The following is an 18,904-nucleotide window of genomic DNA, read 5'->3' as shown; positions in this document are numbered from 1 at the left end:
CTCTCTGCCTCTTTCTCTGTCAGATAAATAAATAGATAAAAATTAAATATTGTTTTTCAAAAAACCACGCGTGCGCACACGCAGGTAAAAATGATATCTGATATATATCACACATGAAAGAGCTGCAGTTTACCCTATGAATGAGGCTCTAACATGCAAACATACGTGTGGGAAAGGATGTAACAAATTCTGTCTTGAGGCTGTGCCTGTGAGCCTCCGTTGAGTATCCTGTGTCCTGTCCCCCCCCCCCCAACCCCGCAGTTCATGACCAAGAACCCGCACAAGCGCCTGGGCTGCGTGGCGTCACAGAACGGGGAGGATGCCATTAAGCAGCATCCCTTCTTCAAGGAGATCGACTGGGTGTTGCTGGAGCAGAAGAAGATCAGGCCTCCCTTCAAGCCAAGAATTGTAAGTGGAACCCCGAATCCTTCCCTTCTGTGGTCAGCCATCACCCACACTAGCCCCACATGGGCCCAGAAAGTGCAGCCTGAGGGGTTACGGCTGACTGCCCGGCCACAGAGACAGCAGTGGCCAGGACTCCCCCAGAGGGAAGCAAATTGAGCAGTCTTGGGCAAAATATGACCCCTTCCAGGGTGATGACCTTGGGACCGCAGAGGACCATTTCTTCCACAGTTGAGCTTTGTTGATTGCTTTGATCACGAAATGACAGACATGCCATTCGTCCTTGTGGGGTAGAGATAAAAGGCGTCTTGAGAGGCAGACCCGGTTGTTTCTCTGCAAGAGCCCATTAAAAGGAAAAGATCGCGACTCAGTGCTCACCACGCTGGTCTTGTGGTAGCATGTGAAGTGGGGTTCAGTGAACACTGTGAGAGAAGGCTGGCACGAGGTCCTGAGGGGAGCCCCCTCACCCCCAGAGAGGCTCTGCTTCTCCGAGTCCCATCAGAATCCCATCTCATCTGTTCTCCTCCCCTCGGCCTGCTCTGGCGCACAGGTGGGATGGGACTCAAGGTGTGTGACGCTCAGAGGCCGGCAAAAGTCGCGTAATGACAGTCTGGGTTTGATGGGGAGATTCTGGCAGGGAAACCTGCTGTTGGGGTGCTCCTGGTGGGATAGGGTCTTAATTCCATTGCTTCGTAGGGCAGAGAGGCAGTTAGGTCATTCAGACTGAGAGCCTAGGTGGCCACCTTCAGGTACCTGGGACCTGAAGAGAGGAAATCGGCTAGGGGAATGTATTGGACAAGAGCTCAGACCTGTGATTGCAGAGCCCCTGAGGTCACAAGCCAGCCCTCGGTCACCGTATTCTGTCAGAGGAGCTCTCTCTCCCCAACTCCACAGATGGAAAGGATGGATGCTTGTGTGTGTTCATGTGTTCTTAGAGAAGAATTCTAATCTTCTGAAGGAGTTCTTGTGAGGAGCTATTATTGATAGTACTTCAAGCTTAGAATGTTCCAGAAGGTGACTCCCAGATGTTTGAGGTGGATGTGTCTGGGTGCTCAGGTCTGCCGTCTTTCCTGTCTTGTTTCCTACATTGGGGTGTGTGTGTGTGTGTGTGTGTGTGTGTGTGTGTGTGATTCCTGGGGAGCACACAGCTTGGGACAGGCCGGGTTTGGGTTCACCTTGTCTCCGTGAACTTCTGTACTCCAGCCCATCTCACCCCAGCTCTGGGCCCCCCTGTGTTATCAACCCCATGATGATGGTTGAGGAAGGCTTGAATTTCAGGTTGCTTAAGTTAACAGGGATCAGCTACCCTATGTGCCAGCCTACCGGATGGCTGAGCCTCTACCAATATTCTCAAAGATAAAATTCACTGAGCACCTGACAGAATGGGGGGGGGAGGGGAGGGGGTCACCGGAAACCAGCCTGAGGAGAAGGAAAAACCACAAGCTCCGATCTGAGGGTGAACTCTAATATAGATGCAATGGGAGTGAACCGAGCCCTGGAAAAGTGAGGTGCAGAGCTAACTAAAGAGTCTAGGGAGCCAGGCGTGGTGGCGCACGCCTTTAATCCCAGCACTTGGGAGGCAGAGGTAGGAGGATCACCGTGAGTTCGAGGCCGCCCTGAGACTCCATAGTGAATTCCAGGTCAGCCTGGGCTAGAACGAGACCCCTACCTCGAAAAACCAAAAAAAAAAAAAAAAAAAAAAAAGAGTCTAGGGCTAACCAACTGAAAATGGATGAGACAAAGGGACAAAGGACTAGTGTGCAGAATGCTTTGAACTGACTCTAAAGCTCTAGGTCAACAGGCCATTCATCTAGACTTGGGGAACACTGGACCCAAAGAGGGAGCTACATAGGGACTGAGGAGCAGCCACTCTGTGAGGAGAAGCCAAGGGAAGCCCCTGGGACTACAAAAGTGAACAAGAGCTGGTGTGGGCTTGAGAAACCAGAGAGGCTGTAGAACATCTCTTACAAAGGAAAGAAATAGGGGAGAACTTTAGCCAGAAATCTCAAAGGATGCTCCCGTACCGATTCATGGAGATAGGCGCCCCCCTGGGTTGTAGTAGGGGATGGGACCTCTCCTTAGCGGGCAGAAGCCACTCCCAGGAGTTTGCACTCAAATTCAGAAGACACTCTGGGATTTAAGCACCACTGAAATGATTTCCAAAGTCCCACTGGTCCACAACCTCCTCCCTGGGCTTCCAATCTGGGGACTGTGGGCCTGCCAGCTGGGACAGAGTCCCACACACAGAGAAAAGGGGTGGACACTGAAGTAGGCCAGGACATGATCTACTCCACCATTTGAGTTTCACCTTGGTTCAGAATGGCAGGTAGCCCCTTTAGGCCCACCCTGGCCAGATGAGAAGGTGCTCCCACAAGGGGGTTCTGAAGGATCCCAGGAATGGCAGGGGAAGGTACTTCTCTGAGTCAAGAATCAGGTGGGATTCCGCCACCTCCTGGGCCCCTCTAGCGCGGGAGACTAGGACGTTCCTTCCTCGGGCCTCTGAAGATGCTCCCCGCCCCCATTTGCGGCAGAAAGGTGACCCCCACTTCCTTTGTTTCGGGACTCAAGCCAACTTCTGGGGATTTTGCCTCTCCCAGGAGGGTGACAAAGATAAAAAGCATGGAGGCATCCAGGAGCTCTCAATGTCTGTCTTAGTTTCCTAAAGCCCGTTTTCACATTTGCCAGGGAAACTGTCTTATGTACCTGTCCCTATTCTGCCCCCCCAGACCACCATGCTAGAGGATCTAGGGGGAAGCTTCACTGGGTCGATTTGATGTTAGCTGGGGGAGAAAATTAGACCAGCTAGACAAAGGTAGCGCAGAGATTCTGCAAGCGATATTTCGTACTTTGGCTAAATCCTGTGGATCCCTACTGAGCTTGTAGCCACAGCTCTTCAGAGACTTAATCAGACTATGTTTTAAATTATTTTTGTTTATTTGCAAGCAGAGAGAGACAGACAGAGAGAGAATGAGCACGCCAGGGCCTCCAGCCACTGCAAGTGAACTCCAGACGCGTGTGCCCCTTGTGCATCTGGCTCACGTGGGTCCTAAGGATTCAAACCTGGGTCCTTTGGCTTCACAGGCAAATGCCTTAACCACTAAGCCATCTCTCCAGCCCTTAATCAGACTATTTTACATACCTTCTCCCATTTCCATCCTTGGGACCCAAGGTTTCTCTCAAGAGAAGTATCAAGGTTGTGAGGAGAAAAGAGAGAGAACAGTTTGCATCGAGTCAGCTATCAGAGAAGTGCCCTGATGGTCCCTAAATTGAAAACTCTTTCCTGAAACATGGGAATGATCACACCTCACATCCTGTGGGCTCAGGTCTACTAGAAACAGATGTTGAGTTAAACCCATGGCAGTGATGAATATACGGTTTGTTTGTTTGTTTTCTTCTCATCTCAGAAAGCCTTGTAGGAGCCATGTGAATTATGTAAGCCATCACCTCACTCTACCCAACTTGGGCAAAATTATCTGAATGAAGCAGACAGCAGCAAGAGACAGCTCTCTGTTCCCCCAGGCAGGTGCAGAGTTAGCTGTAGGTAAATGCCCAGTCACCTGAGGTCACTAGCGATACTGGGAGGCCAGAGCACATCATCACAGAAGTCAGAAGCCATCCTTCCCATAGGGCCACGGTTCCATCACGAGGTTAGCTTTCTTTGGGCTTCAGACAACTTGAGGAGGTGCCAGTTGCCTTCCTAGGAGAACTGAGCCCCCCAAAAAACAAAAGGCCTTTTTAACAGCAGTTGAAGGAAAGTTCATTCAGACCCCCAGCATTGGGAAAAAGTGCCCAGAGCAGAGGAACAACTAGTTGTGAGGGAAACTGAGGTCTTTGGATCCTGTCTTAGATTGTAAGGGAAAGGGAAGACATTGCGTGAAAGACAGGGATCAAGTGTACGAGCGGCAAGCGCCAGCCTTGAACTTGGTGGTGGCCGTGAGGCCACAGTGCTCCAGCAAGAAAGGCAGGTGCAGAGAACCCCTGCTGAGAGTGAGCAGCTCCAGGGAAGTTTGGCCAAGTGCTGGGGATACATGGCATAGCCCTGGGTCTCTTCTTTGTGCGACAACCCCCCCCACCCCGTGCCCTACTTTATACCCATGCCCAGCTGGAAGCCCATTAGGATGGCACCACTCCCTAGAATCCGCTTCCAAACCGTTGCCCCATGCCTCAGCTGGCCACAGCTGGGTAGGCTGGGGGTGACTCGTCTGTCGGCATTCAGGGAGGCCTCAGTGCCAGAGGTAAGGCCAAGCAGTGGTCGTGGCGGCCAGACTGGCATACAGTAGCATGCGTTTCCAGAGGTTTTGAACCTCCCCCGCTCCTGCCCAGCTGAACCTGCCTCCGCTGTGTCTGGCTCAGCTAGAGACTGGGGTCCGGCTCACAGCACCCCCAAAGATACCACCAAAGAGATTGTCCGGATTGGAGAGACTGGAATGTGGCCTCTGGTCAAGTTCCCTCACATCCCTCCGGCCGGCTGCTGTCCCCTTCAGGCTTTTGCCTTCCTGACATAGTTGCTTAGCTGAGACTTCTGCCCCTCCTCCCAAGGGTCTCCGCCTCCCTGGGTCACCCTTCACCCTGATTCTCCAGCTGCTAAGGGTGTGGCTGTGAGTTTCCTGCCCGCAGGCTGTCACCCCTTTGAACTCGCCCCCCCCACACCCCAACTCAGTGGCCTCTGCTTCAGCATGGAGTTTTTCTTTTCTTTTCTTTTTTTCATGTATCCTCCCAACTTCTTTATAGCTTCCCTTGTCTATATCCCCTGAATATCTGTCTCCTGAATCCCGCATCCCGCACACCAAACTGGTCACAAGCAACGGCGCCACCAATAGCAAAACAAAGTCTGCATTGACACATATTCTGGTATCTAATCAGTTTCCTAGAGATGGCCGGCTTCCAAGCTAAGGGCACCCAGAGTGTGTGACGGCAGGTACCCAGCAGCCGGCTAGGCAGAGGAGTAAGAGACCAAGCTAGGCTGGCACCAAAGCTTCTGCTATTGGAGACCATATCCAAGCAAGGAATCCACTGATCTGTCCCGTTGGCGGTTCCTTGTAAGATGATGGTGCTGTCTGATCCCCCAGGGAGAGCACTTCTTTAGTTTTTGTGTTCCTAGGGGACGAAGGAATGTGTTTGCAGACTGGGGGGTGGGGTGGGGGTATCGTGCTCATGCCTGCCTCGCCCAAAGCATGCCACTCTGAGTGAGATCACAGCTCCCATTGGCTTCACCACTGGAATGGGGGTTAGCCAGGTAGGAGGAGGAAGAGCGCTACTTCCTCAGAAACCCTCCAAAAAATAAATAAATAAATAAATAATCTACTTGTCCTAACTGACCCGAACACCAAAGGCAACGAGGGAAATGCTGGCCGAGTAAACGTCTCTTTGTGTGCGTGTTCTCTCTTTTCAAGTTTGCTTCAGTGTGAATGTTCCTCTTGAAGGTAAGGCTTCCAGAGTGGGAGTCTCTCCAGGTAGGTGAGCCCGCAGGCCCGGTGACCTAGAGGCCCCCTTTTCAACCTCATGATCCGTCTCCATCCAGCCATCCATGCTGCATGGCAGGACCCTGAAGGGGGGCCCCCCCTCCCGCATGCTCCTGCATGACTGAGCTGTGCTGAGAGAAAACCCGGGAAGTGGGCTCGCTCTAGACCTCACACCCCCACTCTGCTCAGTGCCCTAAGGGGAGCCCCGCCCGGCCCACAGGCCCTTCCTTTAAAGTCACCCCACACGTCCAGGGACCCTGATGGCAAGCATGGGCAGCGATGCCATCCTCATCCTCCCCATCTCCTGGTGGAGTCTGTGTTGGATCTCACAGCTCTTCTCTGAGGGTGTCCCCAGATCCATGGCCTCCAAGAGGCTAACCATTCTCTCCAGGAGCCAGGGCCCCGGCCCACACTTAGAGGCCTCAGGAAAGGTCCAGGTGCCTGTTGTCGGTAGCTGCCTTAGGTGGTGGATGGAACACTGTGGACAGGAGACTGGCTTTGACTTCAGTGAACTAAAGTTGCGGTCCCAGGTCAGCTTTGTGATCCCGAGAAGTCACCTTGCTCTGAACCTCTGACGCCCCCTTATCTGTAAACTGGAATGGAAACACTTCCCTTGTGGAGTTGGAAACAGGATCAGTAGCAAGGTTTTTGTACCGTAGCTTGAATCCCATCTCTCCCCTCGCCAGCTTTTCCCCAGCATGGTAAGGCCATCTCTCTTCTTCTCGCCCCAGGGCTCCAAGAACCAAGAGTTAAGGATTGCAAGAGGTCATATGACGTTCAGAAGCTGGGTTTGGCAATCAGATGTAATCCAATTCCAGTTTGGCCTATGGGTTCTTAGAATGATTAGCACAGAACTTGGTATCCATGTGGCCAGGGAGACCACAGGAGGTCAGGGGGTGGGAGAGACTGCCCTGGACAGTATTCCTGCCACCCAGGAGTCGAGGGGAAGGGGTTCAGATGGTGAGGTGGCATTACCAATTTGGGCAATAGTCATTAGAGGGCAGAATGGCATCTGGAGGCTGGGAAGGAACGTGGCTCCAACGTCTTTAAAGAGTCTGCTGGTGTTCAGTTCCTACATAACCACTGGGAACGCAAAAGGGTGACTCACCCAGATGTGGAATGCCCCCTGGATGGGATGAGTCCCTAGGTTTCATCACTTTTGTTTTCCTTTGTTTTTCAAGAGAGGTTTTGCTGTATAGTAAGCCTTAGAATGAGCTATGAGACCCAGTTTTTTCTCATGACCCCCTGTGTTAGGTGCCAGGATTCTCGACCTGCTCCACAGCATCTGGCCCACTTCCCTCCTTTTAGTCTGTGAACTGGGTAGCCATCGTTATTCCCCATGCCTTCATTCTCGACAGTGCTTTTTTTTTTTAAATTTATTTATTTATTTATTTGAGAGCAACAGACACAGAGAGAAAGATAGATAGAGGAGAGAGAGAGAATGGGCGTGCCAGGGCTTCCAGCCTCTGCAAACGAACTCCAGACGCATGCGCCCCCTTGTGCATCTGGCTAACGTGGGACCTGGGGAACCGAGCCTCGAACCGGGGTCCTTAGGCTTCATAGGCAAGCGCTTAACCGCTAAGCCATCTCTCCAGCCCCTCGACAGTGCTTTTGCTGAACAGTGGCTTCTGGTATGGTAGCTATCACCAATGAGATGGTATTCTGTGACACAGATGCCCAGGTTTTTCTTAGCCAAACAGCCATGGTAGTGCCTGTCTGAGAATTCAGATTACAGAAGCATTCCTGTGGCCTGCAGTGGGAGACCAGTGGGGACCTCGTTTGAGTCCCTTCTTACCCTCTAGCATCTCGGGGAAACATCAGAGCCCTCATAAGGCTGGCCTGGCCTGGGTTTGGTTGTGGATTTCTCAGGACTCCTGAGTTTTCCTTTATGACTTACTGGCTGTTGGGTTGGGCTGTGTCTTCATGAATTTATCCCTGTGGTGTTTATGGGACTTGGTTTCCTTCCTGCCTCATCAGGACTTGAGATCACACACAAATACACTCACTGTTAAGAGCATATGTTCTTGACTTGCGAAGCTACGGGTGATGTAAAGAAAGAGGCTTCCTTGAGGAACTGGAGCTTAATGGTAAAGAGAGCTGGGAAGGGTTAGAAAGAGAGAGAAATACCTGGGGAAAGGCAGCTGAGACCACTTCTCATCGACAGTTGTTAGCTACCTTGGTGGGATAAAGCACCTGACTTGAAGCAGCTTATGAGGAAAAAGGGTTTCTTTCACCTTACAGTCTCGAGGGGAAGCTCCATGATGGCAAGGGTTGGGTGGTGAGGCAGAGGCTGGGCATCACCCCTTTGCCATAGCTGGTGGCAAAACAGTAGCAGGAGAGGGAGTCAAGCTCTGGTAAGGGGGAGCCGGCTCAAACACCCCTAAGCCCGCCTCTAGCAACGTGTCTCCTCCTGCAAGGCTCCGCCTCCCAAATTGCCACCACCTGGGGACCGAGCATTCAAAACTCACGAGTTCATGGGTGTTGGGGGGGATACATCAGCACAACAGAGATTTCCAGAACGCACACCCTTCCCCACGTTCCTGGAGGGGGAGGTGAACTCCACCACCACCCTAGCAACAGCATGTGCAGAGAAATGGCTGGTGAGGGAGGAGACACTCATTGAAGCACTTATAAGTGGCTTAATATACACTTATAACACGTAATAAGTGGCTCGGGGCAGGGGTCACGAGCCCCGGCCTCTTAAGGTTGCAGGGCCAAAGTCGGGAGGTACCATGACAAATCATCATTTCCTCATAAGCTGCTTCTCCTCAGACAGGCTGGCAGCCAGGGCCTCTGTGATCTTGGCATTCTTATCGGGCCACATCCTACCTTTGATTTTCTAGAAGATCTTGTTCAGATCGGGCCACTTAGCTAGAGGAGTCATGTCCCCCTGCCTGTCATTGCAAAGGGGTGCGAAGGATGTGACCCAGCAGCTAGGGCCATAGGGACGATGCTCGGGCTGGCTGGTGCACATCAGAGGAAATGGAGGAATGCACCCTCAACCCTCCCCAAGGAGGGGCTTGCTCCCACATCGCTTGTTCCCTCCAGCCCACCTTGATGCGGTGCCGAGCGCAGGTACGTGGGCGTACTATGTGAGCGGATAGGGGTCCGTATCTGTATCAAGCCCTCAAAGTTTATGCTTCAGAACTCCCAAGTGTGTGTAGGGGGGGGGTGCCATTCATTACAGAAGCCCCGGAGAGTCCAGTGTGGCATTTGAGGGCATCAGTGCTCTATTTACTTTCCATTGTTTATGCCAGGTGTGGTAAAGGGACAGGTAGCGAACTTGGCCTTGACCTAAAAGTGACATTCAAGTGTGATTCTAGGGTGCTGGGATTCGAAAGGGGGGTGTGCATTAGGTTTGTGAATGTCTGTTAGTTTTCACACCAACCCCTGTCTCTTCAAAGTGAGAGGGCTTGTCTACAGTTTGGGAGCTCACCTTCCCCCCCACAATTTTTCCTCGCTACTCCTTTCCGTAGCCTACTCCACCTTGAAATGTTCCCTCGGATGCAAGTGGAGTCTTTCAGGCATGTAAGCCCAGAAGAGTGGGGGTCATGAATGTCTGGGTCAGTGAGTAAGAAGATGGAAGGACAAGCCCCCCAACTCCTCCCCCCACACACAGTGGACTCATGGACCGAGATGACCTGGAAAACGAACCACACCTCTCGAGGGGACTATAGCCAGCCTCCTTCCTCTTCCTCCTCCCCTACTGTCTTTCTGGGGAAGTATGGAAGACTTGGGCTATCAGCACTCCATCAAATAATCCAGAATATAGACTCCTCAAAAGAGGGGGCTCAAAAAATTAAGTGCCTACCACGTATCACAGGCAGTGAGCTGAGGGGCATACTCCATGAGGAACGGACCCCATGAGGGTTTAAAATCAATTTGACTGCAGTAATATGGACACAGACCATAACATTCCGATGAATTGTTTTTAATGTCTATACCCATGCATCTGCTTACATAATGTCTTCAAAGAACATCTCCATTTGCCCCCAAAGTTTCCTGGTGGCTTTAGCTCTACACAACCTAGGTCTGCTTTTGCTTTCGTCGCTGTTAATTCAGAGTTTCACATAAATGAAACCACAATAGCATGTCTGGGTTTTTTGTTGTTGTTGTTGTTGTTGTTTTTGTTTTTGTTTTTTGCTGTTTTCCTTTTGTTTGTGTTGCCCCGTTCACCCAGCAGCATGCCCGTGAGATGTCGAGCTTTGAAAATCTTCAAGTTCTCGCTGTGGATAATTTCAGTCAACTCTTAGCAGTGGTCTAGTGACTCCTCCTGTGGCCTCCATTCAAGGTGAACATTTCTACCGTGTGGTGTACATATTAAGGGAGGAAGGTCCGCCTGTTTTGTGCCCTCACAGGTGTCCCCAGAGCTGAGAATACCTCTTGACACACAGCATGTATTCGATGTGTATTTGTGGATGAATATTTTCTGTAGATCTTAAAGATCTTTATCAGTAAGTACTTCCCAGATCCATCTCTGACTTCTCACTTTTTTTTTGTGGCCCAAGATGGAGGCCCGTCTATACCTGGAAACTTGAGGTAATGCGCTTCTATATTAGGAAACTTGAAACTTGTGGTTTAATGGGGACGGAAGATGGGTGACCTCATCTTGACGCGAGAGACACATATTTGAATGTTTACAGTTCCTGTTTCAAAGCCAGCAAGGCAACACAATAATAAATCCTAGGCCAAGAGAACTGATCTCTATCTAGAACGTTTTTCATAAATAAGCCCAAGGGGGAGATTGGCGATTGCAGAAACACGATCTTTGCCAGGGAACAGACTGGAAACTATCTCCTTTGGGTAGCACAAACATCCCTGAAATAGCTAGACACCCCCCCACACACTGCCCCCGAGCAGATGTCAGAAACGACAGTGCTTTGAACAGCAGATGATAAGTGAGAAATGACTCCCCGGGTCAGGAGCTGTGAGGTCAGCTTGGCCAGCGTTTGCTGGGGACACGGACAAATGTCCTCCTTGCCAGCCCCGAGGTGCTACCCGCTTACTGCTGAGCCCTCCTCAGAAGGAAAGGCCATGTGCAGTCTCTGGACACCCTGCGTCCAGAACCCAGTCAGCTGTCCTTTGAGGTCTCCGTCCAGTAAGCAGTAGGCTGTCAAATTGGTTCAGTGAGTTTGTTTCATCAGGAAAAAAGGAATCGAACAAAACTTGCTAGCGATTTTCTTGAAGCAGTAGCAATAGGGTGATATGTCCTAGGACATATATAAAATGTATTGTGGGGGGCGGGAGTTTGATGTTTTGTTTTGTTTTTGAGGTAGGGGCTCGCTCTAGCCCAGGCTGACCTGAAATTCACTCTGGATAAAAGACTTCGTGCCGGGCTGGAGAGATGGCTTAGCGGTTAAGCGCTTGCCTGTGAAGCCTAAGGACCCCGGTTCGAGGCTCGGTTCCCCAGGTCCCACGTTAGCCAGATGCACAAGGGGGCGCACGCGTCTGGAGTTCGTTTGCAGAGGCTGGAAGCCCTGGCGCGCCCATTCTCTCTCTCTCCCTCTATCTGTCTTTCTCTCTGTGTCTGTTGCTCTCAAATAAATAAATTAATAATTAAAAAAAAAAAAAGACTTAGTGCCACTACGCCCAGCTATAAAATGGACTTTTTACTGTTGGTTTTGATACCAAATGCCTAAAGGCTATGCTCTGCCAATATCTCTGATGGGTAAGAAATGACCCATTGGGTCTTGGTGGCCACCTGCGCCATGGGCTATGTGGGGCAGATGCAAAAATCTTAGCTATTTATTTATTTTTAGCCTATCAGCACACTGGCAGCAGCCATCAAACTGGTAACTTGGGCTGGGCAGAGTAATCTCTCCATCTGCGGTGCCTCCCGGCAGGTGCTAGTGAGAGAGACAGGATGGCACACGCCAAGGAAGCCAGCCTCGGGGACGGGACAAGCCAAACATGAGTCCTGACTTACCCCCTTGCTGGCCGGCCTAAGGCACCGCAAGACCAGCCGTCTAACACTTCCAAGCCTCAGTGCACAGGCGACAGTGCTGCCCTCCCCGGCGGGGCAGCCTCTCGTGGGTCGGGCACCGTGGGCACCTAAGGAACCTGCATGTGACCCGCATCATGCCAGGTCTCCCGGGTGTGAGGTTTATTCCCTTGCCCGTGTGGAGAAGCTGAGTCTATCCCAGAGAAACGGTCACTGGCTCAGTCATCATTCAGCCTCAGTTCCAGAAAGGGTCAAAAAAGAGGGGCACAAGACAGGGAAATTCAGGTGTGAGATGGAACAGGAGGCTTTGGGGATGGTTTCCTAGGAAAGGACATTTATTTATTTATTTTTAATTTTATTTATTTATTTGCAAGAAGAGTGAGGTACGGGGGTTAGATAGTGAGAGAATGGGCATGCCAGGGCCTCCAGCCACTGCAGATGAACTCCAGGCGCATGCGCCTCCTTGTGCATCTGGATTACGTGGGTCCTGGGGAACTGAACCCCGGTCCTTTGGCTTGGTAGGCAAGCGCCTTAACCACTAAGCTGTCTCTCCAGCCCCCTATTTACTTACTTATTTTGAGGTAGGGTCTTGCTCTAGCCCAGGCTGACCTGGAATTCACTATATAGCCTCAGGGTGGCCTTGAACTCATGGTGAGCCACCTACCTCTGCCTCCTGAGTGCTGGGATTAAAGGCGTGCGCCACCACACCCTGTTCAGGAACGGACATTTCTTTTCCCACAATGTGCCAGTAGACTCTTGTCTCTTAGGACAGGTTCGACAGCTCGTTTGCAGCACCAGAGAGGGGGAAAAAACCCTGCCCTACACTAAGTAATTCTTTTGGCTGGGGGGAGAGGCAGTTGTCCAAGTACAGAAAGCCTGACGTTCTCTGCTGGGCTCTGGCAATCCAGGGTCCATTCAAGAAGAAAAAAGCAGGCAGAGCTTGTCTGGGTGCTGGTTGGACAGAAATTAAGCAGGCCAGCTTGGCTCTGGGTGTGGCCTGCCTCGCTGGGGAGCATTTAGACACCTATGTGCCAGTCATGAGTAGTGTCCAGGTCCACTGTATGAGCCATGTCAACTCCAGTAGTCTGGCATGGCTCTGAGCTGGAATTTCTGCTTTATACTTCTGTTGCTAGAGGTGTTTTTAGAATTTTGTGCAGAAGATTTACTTATTTTTATTTTTTATCACTTTAAAAAAAATTTTTTCGAGCCGGGCGTGGTGGCGCACGCCTTTAATCCCAGCACTCGGGAGGCAGAGGTAGGAGGATTGCTGTGAGTTCAAGGCCACCCTGAGACTCCATAGTGAATTCCAGGACAGCCTGGGCTAGAGACCCTACCTCGAAAAACAAAAAAAAAAAAAAAAAAATTTTATTAATAATTTCCATGATAAAAAATACCCCATGGTAATGCCCTCCCCCCCACTTTCCCCTTTGAAACTCCATTCTCCATCATATCCCCCCCATCTCAATCAGCCTCTCTTTTATTTTGATGTCATCATCTTTTCCTCCTCTTATGAGGGTCTTGTGTAGGTAGTGTCAGGCACTGTGAGGTCATGGATATCCAGGCCATTTTGTGTCTGGGGGGAGCACGTTGTAAGGAGTCCTACCCTTCCTTTGGCTCTTACATTCTTTCCGCCACCTCTTCTGCATTAGGCCCTGAGCCTTGGAAGGTGTGATAGAGGATATTGTAGTACTGAGCACTGCGGTCACTTCTTTCCAGCATGATACTTCTGAGTCGTCCCAAGGTCACTGCCATCTGAAAAGAGAAGATTCTCTACCAAAAGTGAGAGTAGCATTAATATATGGGTATGAATATTAACAGAAGTGCTTACTGGGCAGTTTGATAAGCATAGTGTTTACATTTAGCCAGACAGCAGCAGACATTATACCCGTAGGGATCATGACCACCCCTGTTTTAAGTTTTCAGTATCAGGGATGTATTCCCCGCATGGAGCGGGCCTCCAGTCCGACTAGAGGGCAGTTGGTTTCCACCATGACAGACGTGCCGCTATTGCACCCGTTGGTGTTGCTAGATATTTTTTATGGTCCAGGCCAAACTGTGTTTAGATGTGGAGCTGGGAAGGCTGTGGGGGGGAGGCTGGTGGATGGGAGGGATTGAGGTACCAACTCTGCAGAGGGCCTCCTGTAAGAATGGTGGAAAGGCATGTCTAGAGCTAACGTCCTGGGGCACTTGCCTCCACTTGCCCTTCAAGGACCCTTCTACGAAGGGTCTCAGTGCATGCTCAGTAGCCAGGGAAGGTTTCCAGATGTTTCTCCATGAGATGCATCCGTCTTCTCTGTGGAACACATTGTAGTCACTGAGGTCTGACGGGCTTAAGCAAAGGGGGATATTGCAGGTCTTAGAAAACCTTCTCAGGTTAGCTCGGACCTCTGGTTGCTCAGACAGTTCTTGGCCATTTTCCCCCAGTAGATCAGGTAGTGCTTTGCAGCATTAGACAGGCCAGCTGTCTGGGGACTGGCTTTTTTCTGAATTCCAGCCAGGTCTCCCCGCCGCTCTGCGTCCGCTGCATATGGTGTCTTCAGGAATAGGAGCTTAGCTTTTGCCTCAGGTGGGTAATCAAGTGCTTTGACAGCAAGCTGCCTTGGGACCTCGACAGTCTTGTCCGATCAACAGCTCTATGTGGATAGCAACAGATCTCTGGTACTGGGAGTTACAGGCCAGAGACAGAAAAAAAATTCATTTAAGTTTTAGGCTTCATCCTACCCTCCCAAGGCCCCCACTTTTCAGGTTCCCCCTCTTTGCTTCTTTGAGGGTTATATTTTTTTTAGGCTATCTCAAAGGATAAAGGTTTCTATGGCATCAGGTCATTTTGGATTTAATTTTGTGTTTTTCTCCCCCCAAGCCCTTTTATACCTATTGTCTGGGCCTTGAGTTGTCTGTCAGGTACGATAGCAGGTCCAGGTTAGGAATGGCAGATAAGTGACACCATGCGGCGTTTGTCTTTTTGTGATCTTGTGAGTTCGATGAGTATGACTGTTCCAAGTCTGTCCATTTTTCTACAAATTTCATTGTCTCGGTTTTTTTTTTTTTCTTTTTCTTCCTGATGCATAAAATTCTACTGTGTAAATGTACCGCAACTTCGTTACCCATTCATCCAATGAGGGGCATCTGGGTTGATTCCAGTTCTTGACTGTAATGAATTAAGCAGCTATAAACGTGGTTGAGCAAATGTCTCTGTAGTGATGCATGGAGCATTTAGGATAAATGCCCAGTAAGGGAATAACTGTCTCAGGGCTTTCTCTTCTATTTAGATTCTGAGAGAGGGAGAGACAGAGAGTAGGAAAGAGGGAGAGAGGGAGGGAGGGGGAGAGGAAGAGAGAGCACACAACGTTGGACCAGAGAACACTGGTGTTTCGTAACTGGAAATGTTTCAGCCAGTTTAGCTGTACATCCATCCTAAGTCACTGGTTTTCAACTTAGCAATGGAGTCACTGTGCTTCCCTCAAGAACCCGACATAGGGGCTGGAGAGATGGCTTAGCGGTTAAGCGCTTGCCTGTGAAGCCTAAGGACCCCGGTTCGAGGCTCGGTTCCCCAGGTCCCACGTTAGCCAGATGCACAAGGGGGCGCACGTGTCTGGAGTTCATTTGCAGAGGCTGGAGGCCCTGGCGCACCCATTCTCTCTCTCTCCCTCTATCTGTCTTTCTCTCTGTGTCTGTCGCTCTCAAATAAATAAATAAAACAAATAAAAAAAAACCCGATATAGCACATGCTTTCCACAGAAACCTCAGTGTGTTTCTGCCCATGCAGCATGTGTGCATCACATTGTACGATGCTCAGGGAGACCCCAGAACCCCTCCCCAAAGGTCAAACTAGCTGAATCCAGTCACTTCCTGGTTTTGTGTGCAGATCACCATCTTTAACAATTGAATATTTGGTGACGTCGGAAGTTCATATGAAATTCTGATGTCAGCATCCACAAGATAGTTTTATTGACACCCAGGCAGGACCGCTCAGCGACCGATTTTCCAGGCTGCCTTTGTGCTATGAGGACAGAGTGGCATGCTTGGGAGAGAGAACACGGCTCGCAGAGCCTATCGTGTTTGCTTTCTGGCCTTTCATAGACAATGTTGTCAGTTCAGGGCTGGAGAGATGGCTTAGCGGTTAAGCGCTTGCCTGTGAAGCCTAAGGACCCCGGTTCAAGGCTCGGTTCCCTAGGTCCCACGTTAGCCAGATGCACAAGGGGGCGCACGCGTCTGGAGTTCGTTTGCAGAGGCTGGAGGCCCTGACGCGCCCATTCTCTCTCTCTCTCTCTCTTTCTTTCTCTCTCTCTCTGCCTCTTTCTCTCTCTCTCTGTCACTCGCAAACAAATAAATAAATAAATAAATGAATGAACAAAAAAAATTTTAATATTTTTAAATATGTATATATTGTCAGTTCTTGCTTAAGGGGTATGTATTCGTTTCTTTTCCTGTTGTTTTTAACAACATGCCTGATAAAAACAACTTAAGCAAGGGTTGGTTTGGTTCCTGGTTGGGACATAATGGTGAGGAAAGCGTAGTGGACAGATAGCTTGAGACAGTTGACTGCATTGAATCAGTAATTAGAAAGAGAAATGAATGCTGGTCTCAGCTGGCTGTCTCATTTTTTTCCCCCTTTTTATTCAGTCCTGGGCCCCAGGGCCATGGTATGGAGCTACCCACATTCATGCTGGCTCTTCCCTCCTCAGTTAAAACCTCTCTAGAAACATCCTCACAGACATGCCCAAAGTGTGTTTCCCACATGATGCTTAATTCAGACAAGTGGACGATGAAGAGAAACCTCTACCATGTGGGAACCCAAGTTAATAAATCTTTTTTTTTTTTTTTTTCAGGTTAGGGTCTCACCGCAGCCCAGGTTGACCTGGAATTCACTATGTAGTCTCAGGGTGGCCTCGAGCTCATGGGGATCCTCCTACCCCTGCCTCCCAAGTGCTGGGATTAAAAGTATATACCACCATTCCTGGCTTCCAAGTTAAGAAATCTTGTTTTTTGTTTGTTTGTTTTTTATTTATTAGAGACAGAGAGAAGGAAAGAGAGAGAATGGGCATGCTAGGGCCTCTGGCCACTGCAAACGAGCTCCAGATGCATGTGCCACCATGTGCATCTGGCTTATGTGGGACCTAGTGAATTGAACCTTGGTCCTTGGGCTTCATAGACAAGTGCCTTAACCACTAAGCCATCTCTCCAGCCCAGAAGTCTTGTTTTAAACTCTTCATTGGTACTTGAAATGGCTGGGCCGTAGAAATTAGAGGCAAAAACAGCTCTGAAAATCACATTAAAAACCTCCTGATCTGCCAGGCATGGTGGCGCACGCCTTTCATCCCAGCACTCGAGAGGCAGAGGTAGCAGGATCACTGTGAGTTTGAGGCCACCCTGAAAATACAGTGAATTCCAGGTCAGCCTGGGCTAGAGTGAGACTGACTCTACCTCTAAAAACCAAAAGAAAAAGAAAAGCTCATCAAGCCAGTGGTAGGTAAGAAGGAACATGTTTCCCATTTCTGGGAGAGCAACAACCACTGAGGACTTACAGTTTGGGTCCTCCCTTCCTCTGGAAGCTTCCAAACCAGGACTACAGTTTTCTTAAAAAAAAAAAAAAAAGGGCTGGAGAGATGGCTTAGCAGTTTAACGCTTGCCTGTGAAGCCTAAGGACCCCAGTTCGAGGCTTGACTCCCCAGGACCCATGTTAGCCAGATGCACAAGGGGGTACACGCATCTGGAGTTCGTTTGCAGTGGCTGGAGACCCTGGCCCATTCTCTCTCTCTGTCTGTTGCTCTCAAATAAATAAATAAAAATGAACAAAATATATCTCCTAACAAGTGTTTGAGGTTTTGTAACAATCTGCTGTCTCCAGTGCGGAGGGCTCAGAGGGCTATGAAGCTCGGTGAAAGCATTCATTGTACCCTGTCAAGCTCTCTTTTTTTTTTTTTTTTTTTTTTTTTAATTTATTTGAAAGCAACAGACACAGAGAGAAAGACAGATAGAGGGAGAGAGAGAGAATGGGCGCGCCAGGGCTTCCAGCCTCTGCAAACAAACTCCAGACGCGTGCGCCCCCTTGTGCATCTGGCTAACGTGGGACCTGGGGAACCGAGCCTCGAACCGGGGTCCTTAGGCTTCACAGGCAAGCGCTTAACCGCTACGCCATCTCTCCAGCCCTGTCAAGCTCTCTTGATTGCTGCAGTATTTGCTGGGGAAGGGTACGTGCTACTGGAAATCACAGTGATTTTTTTTCTTCTGTTCTCTTGTTCCAAAGTAACCCTTCAAATGAAGTTTATTTTTTATTCTATTTTTATATAGTTTAGCAAACAATAGCTGAAAGAAGGATGAGAGGGGAAATGGTCAAATTCCATCCAGTAGCTGACCTGACAGAATTCAGCTGGGGTTAGGTGTTCTGAAGAAATCTGGTCAACTCAAAGGATGTACTGGTAGTCATTGGGGTGGCTTATGCCTATTATCCCAGCACTTGGGAGGTGGAGGTAGGAGGATCAGAAATTCAAGGGAAGCGTTGCAGACATAGCAAATTTGAAGCCAGTCTGCACTACATAAAAGCTGTCTACAAGTAAACAAACAAATATATATTGATAGCTAGGCATAAGCAGCTGATGCCTATAATCCCAACAGAAAGATGCTAAGCATGGGCTAGAGAGTAAAACCCTATCTCAACAAAAATTTTAAAAAAAAAATAGGGCTGGAGAGATGGCTTAGCGGTTAAGGCACTTGCCTGCGAAGCCTAAGTAGCCATCTTCGACTCTCCAGATCCCACGTAAGCCAGACACACAGTGGTGAGGCAAGTGCAAGGCCACACGTGCCCACTAGGTGGAGCAAGCATCGGGAGCTCCATTTCGGTGATTGATTAACTGCGTTGTGTAAAGCTCACTTAGGCAAATAGCTCCTGGCCAGGGCAGATCCTCAGCCAATTAAACAGACTTTCTGGGGAGGGAACACTTCCCAGGGATTGGGGTATGGAGCTGAGATTCAGAGCTGCCACTGCTCCAGGCCCCTAGCTGCTAAAAAATACTCTTTTGTCTCCACCAAGCACTTGGTAATTTGCACGTGACAGAATGGATCTGTGAACCCAACTGTTGGGAGACAGGCAAATAGCGTC

At 49.8% G+C, this 18,904-nt stretch overlaps 1 protein-coding gene across 1 annotated transcript in view; it reads left to right on the top strand.

Moving 5' to 3' along the window:
- The window catches only part of Prkce (protein kinase C epsilon), a 607,312-nt gene that overhangs the window by 575,576 nt on the left and 12,832 nt on the right, over window positions 1-18,904 (top strand). The window contains exon 14 of the mRNA XM_045137520.1: window positions 262-408. Within this exon, the coding sequence (XP_044993455.1) occupies window positions 262-408 (147 nt within the window). The remainder of the gene's footprint in view (window positions 1-261; window positions 409-18,904) is intronic.

The sequence above is a fragment of the Jaculus jaculus genome, chromosome 18 (assembly GCF_020740685.1).
Source record: "Jaculus jaculus isolate mJacJac1 chromosome 18, mJacJac1.mat.Y.cur, whole genome shotgun sequence".
Lineage (NCBI taxonomy): Eukaryota > Metazoa > Chordata > Mammalia > Rodentia > Dipodidae > Jaculus > Jaculus jaculus.
This window is presented reverse-complemented; position numbering and strand designations above follow the sequence as displayed.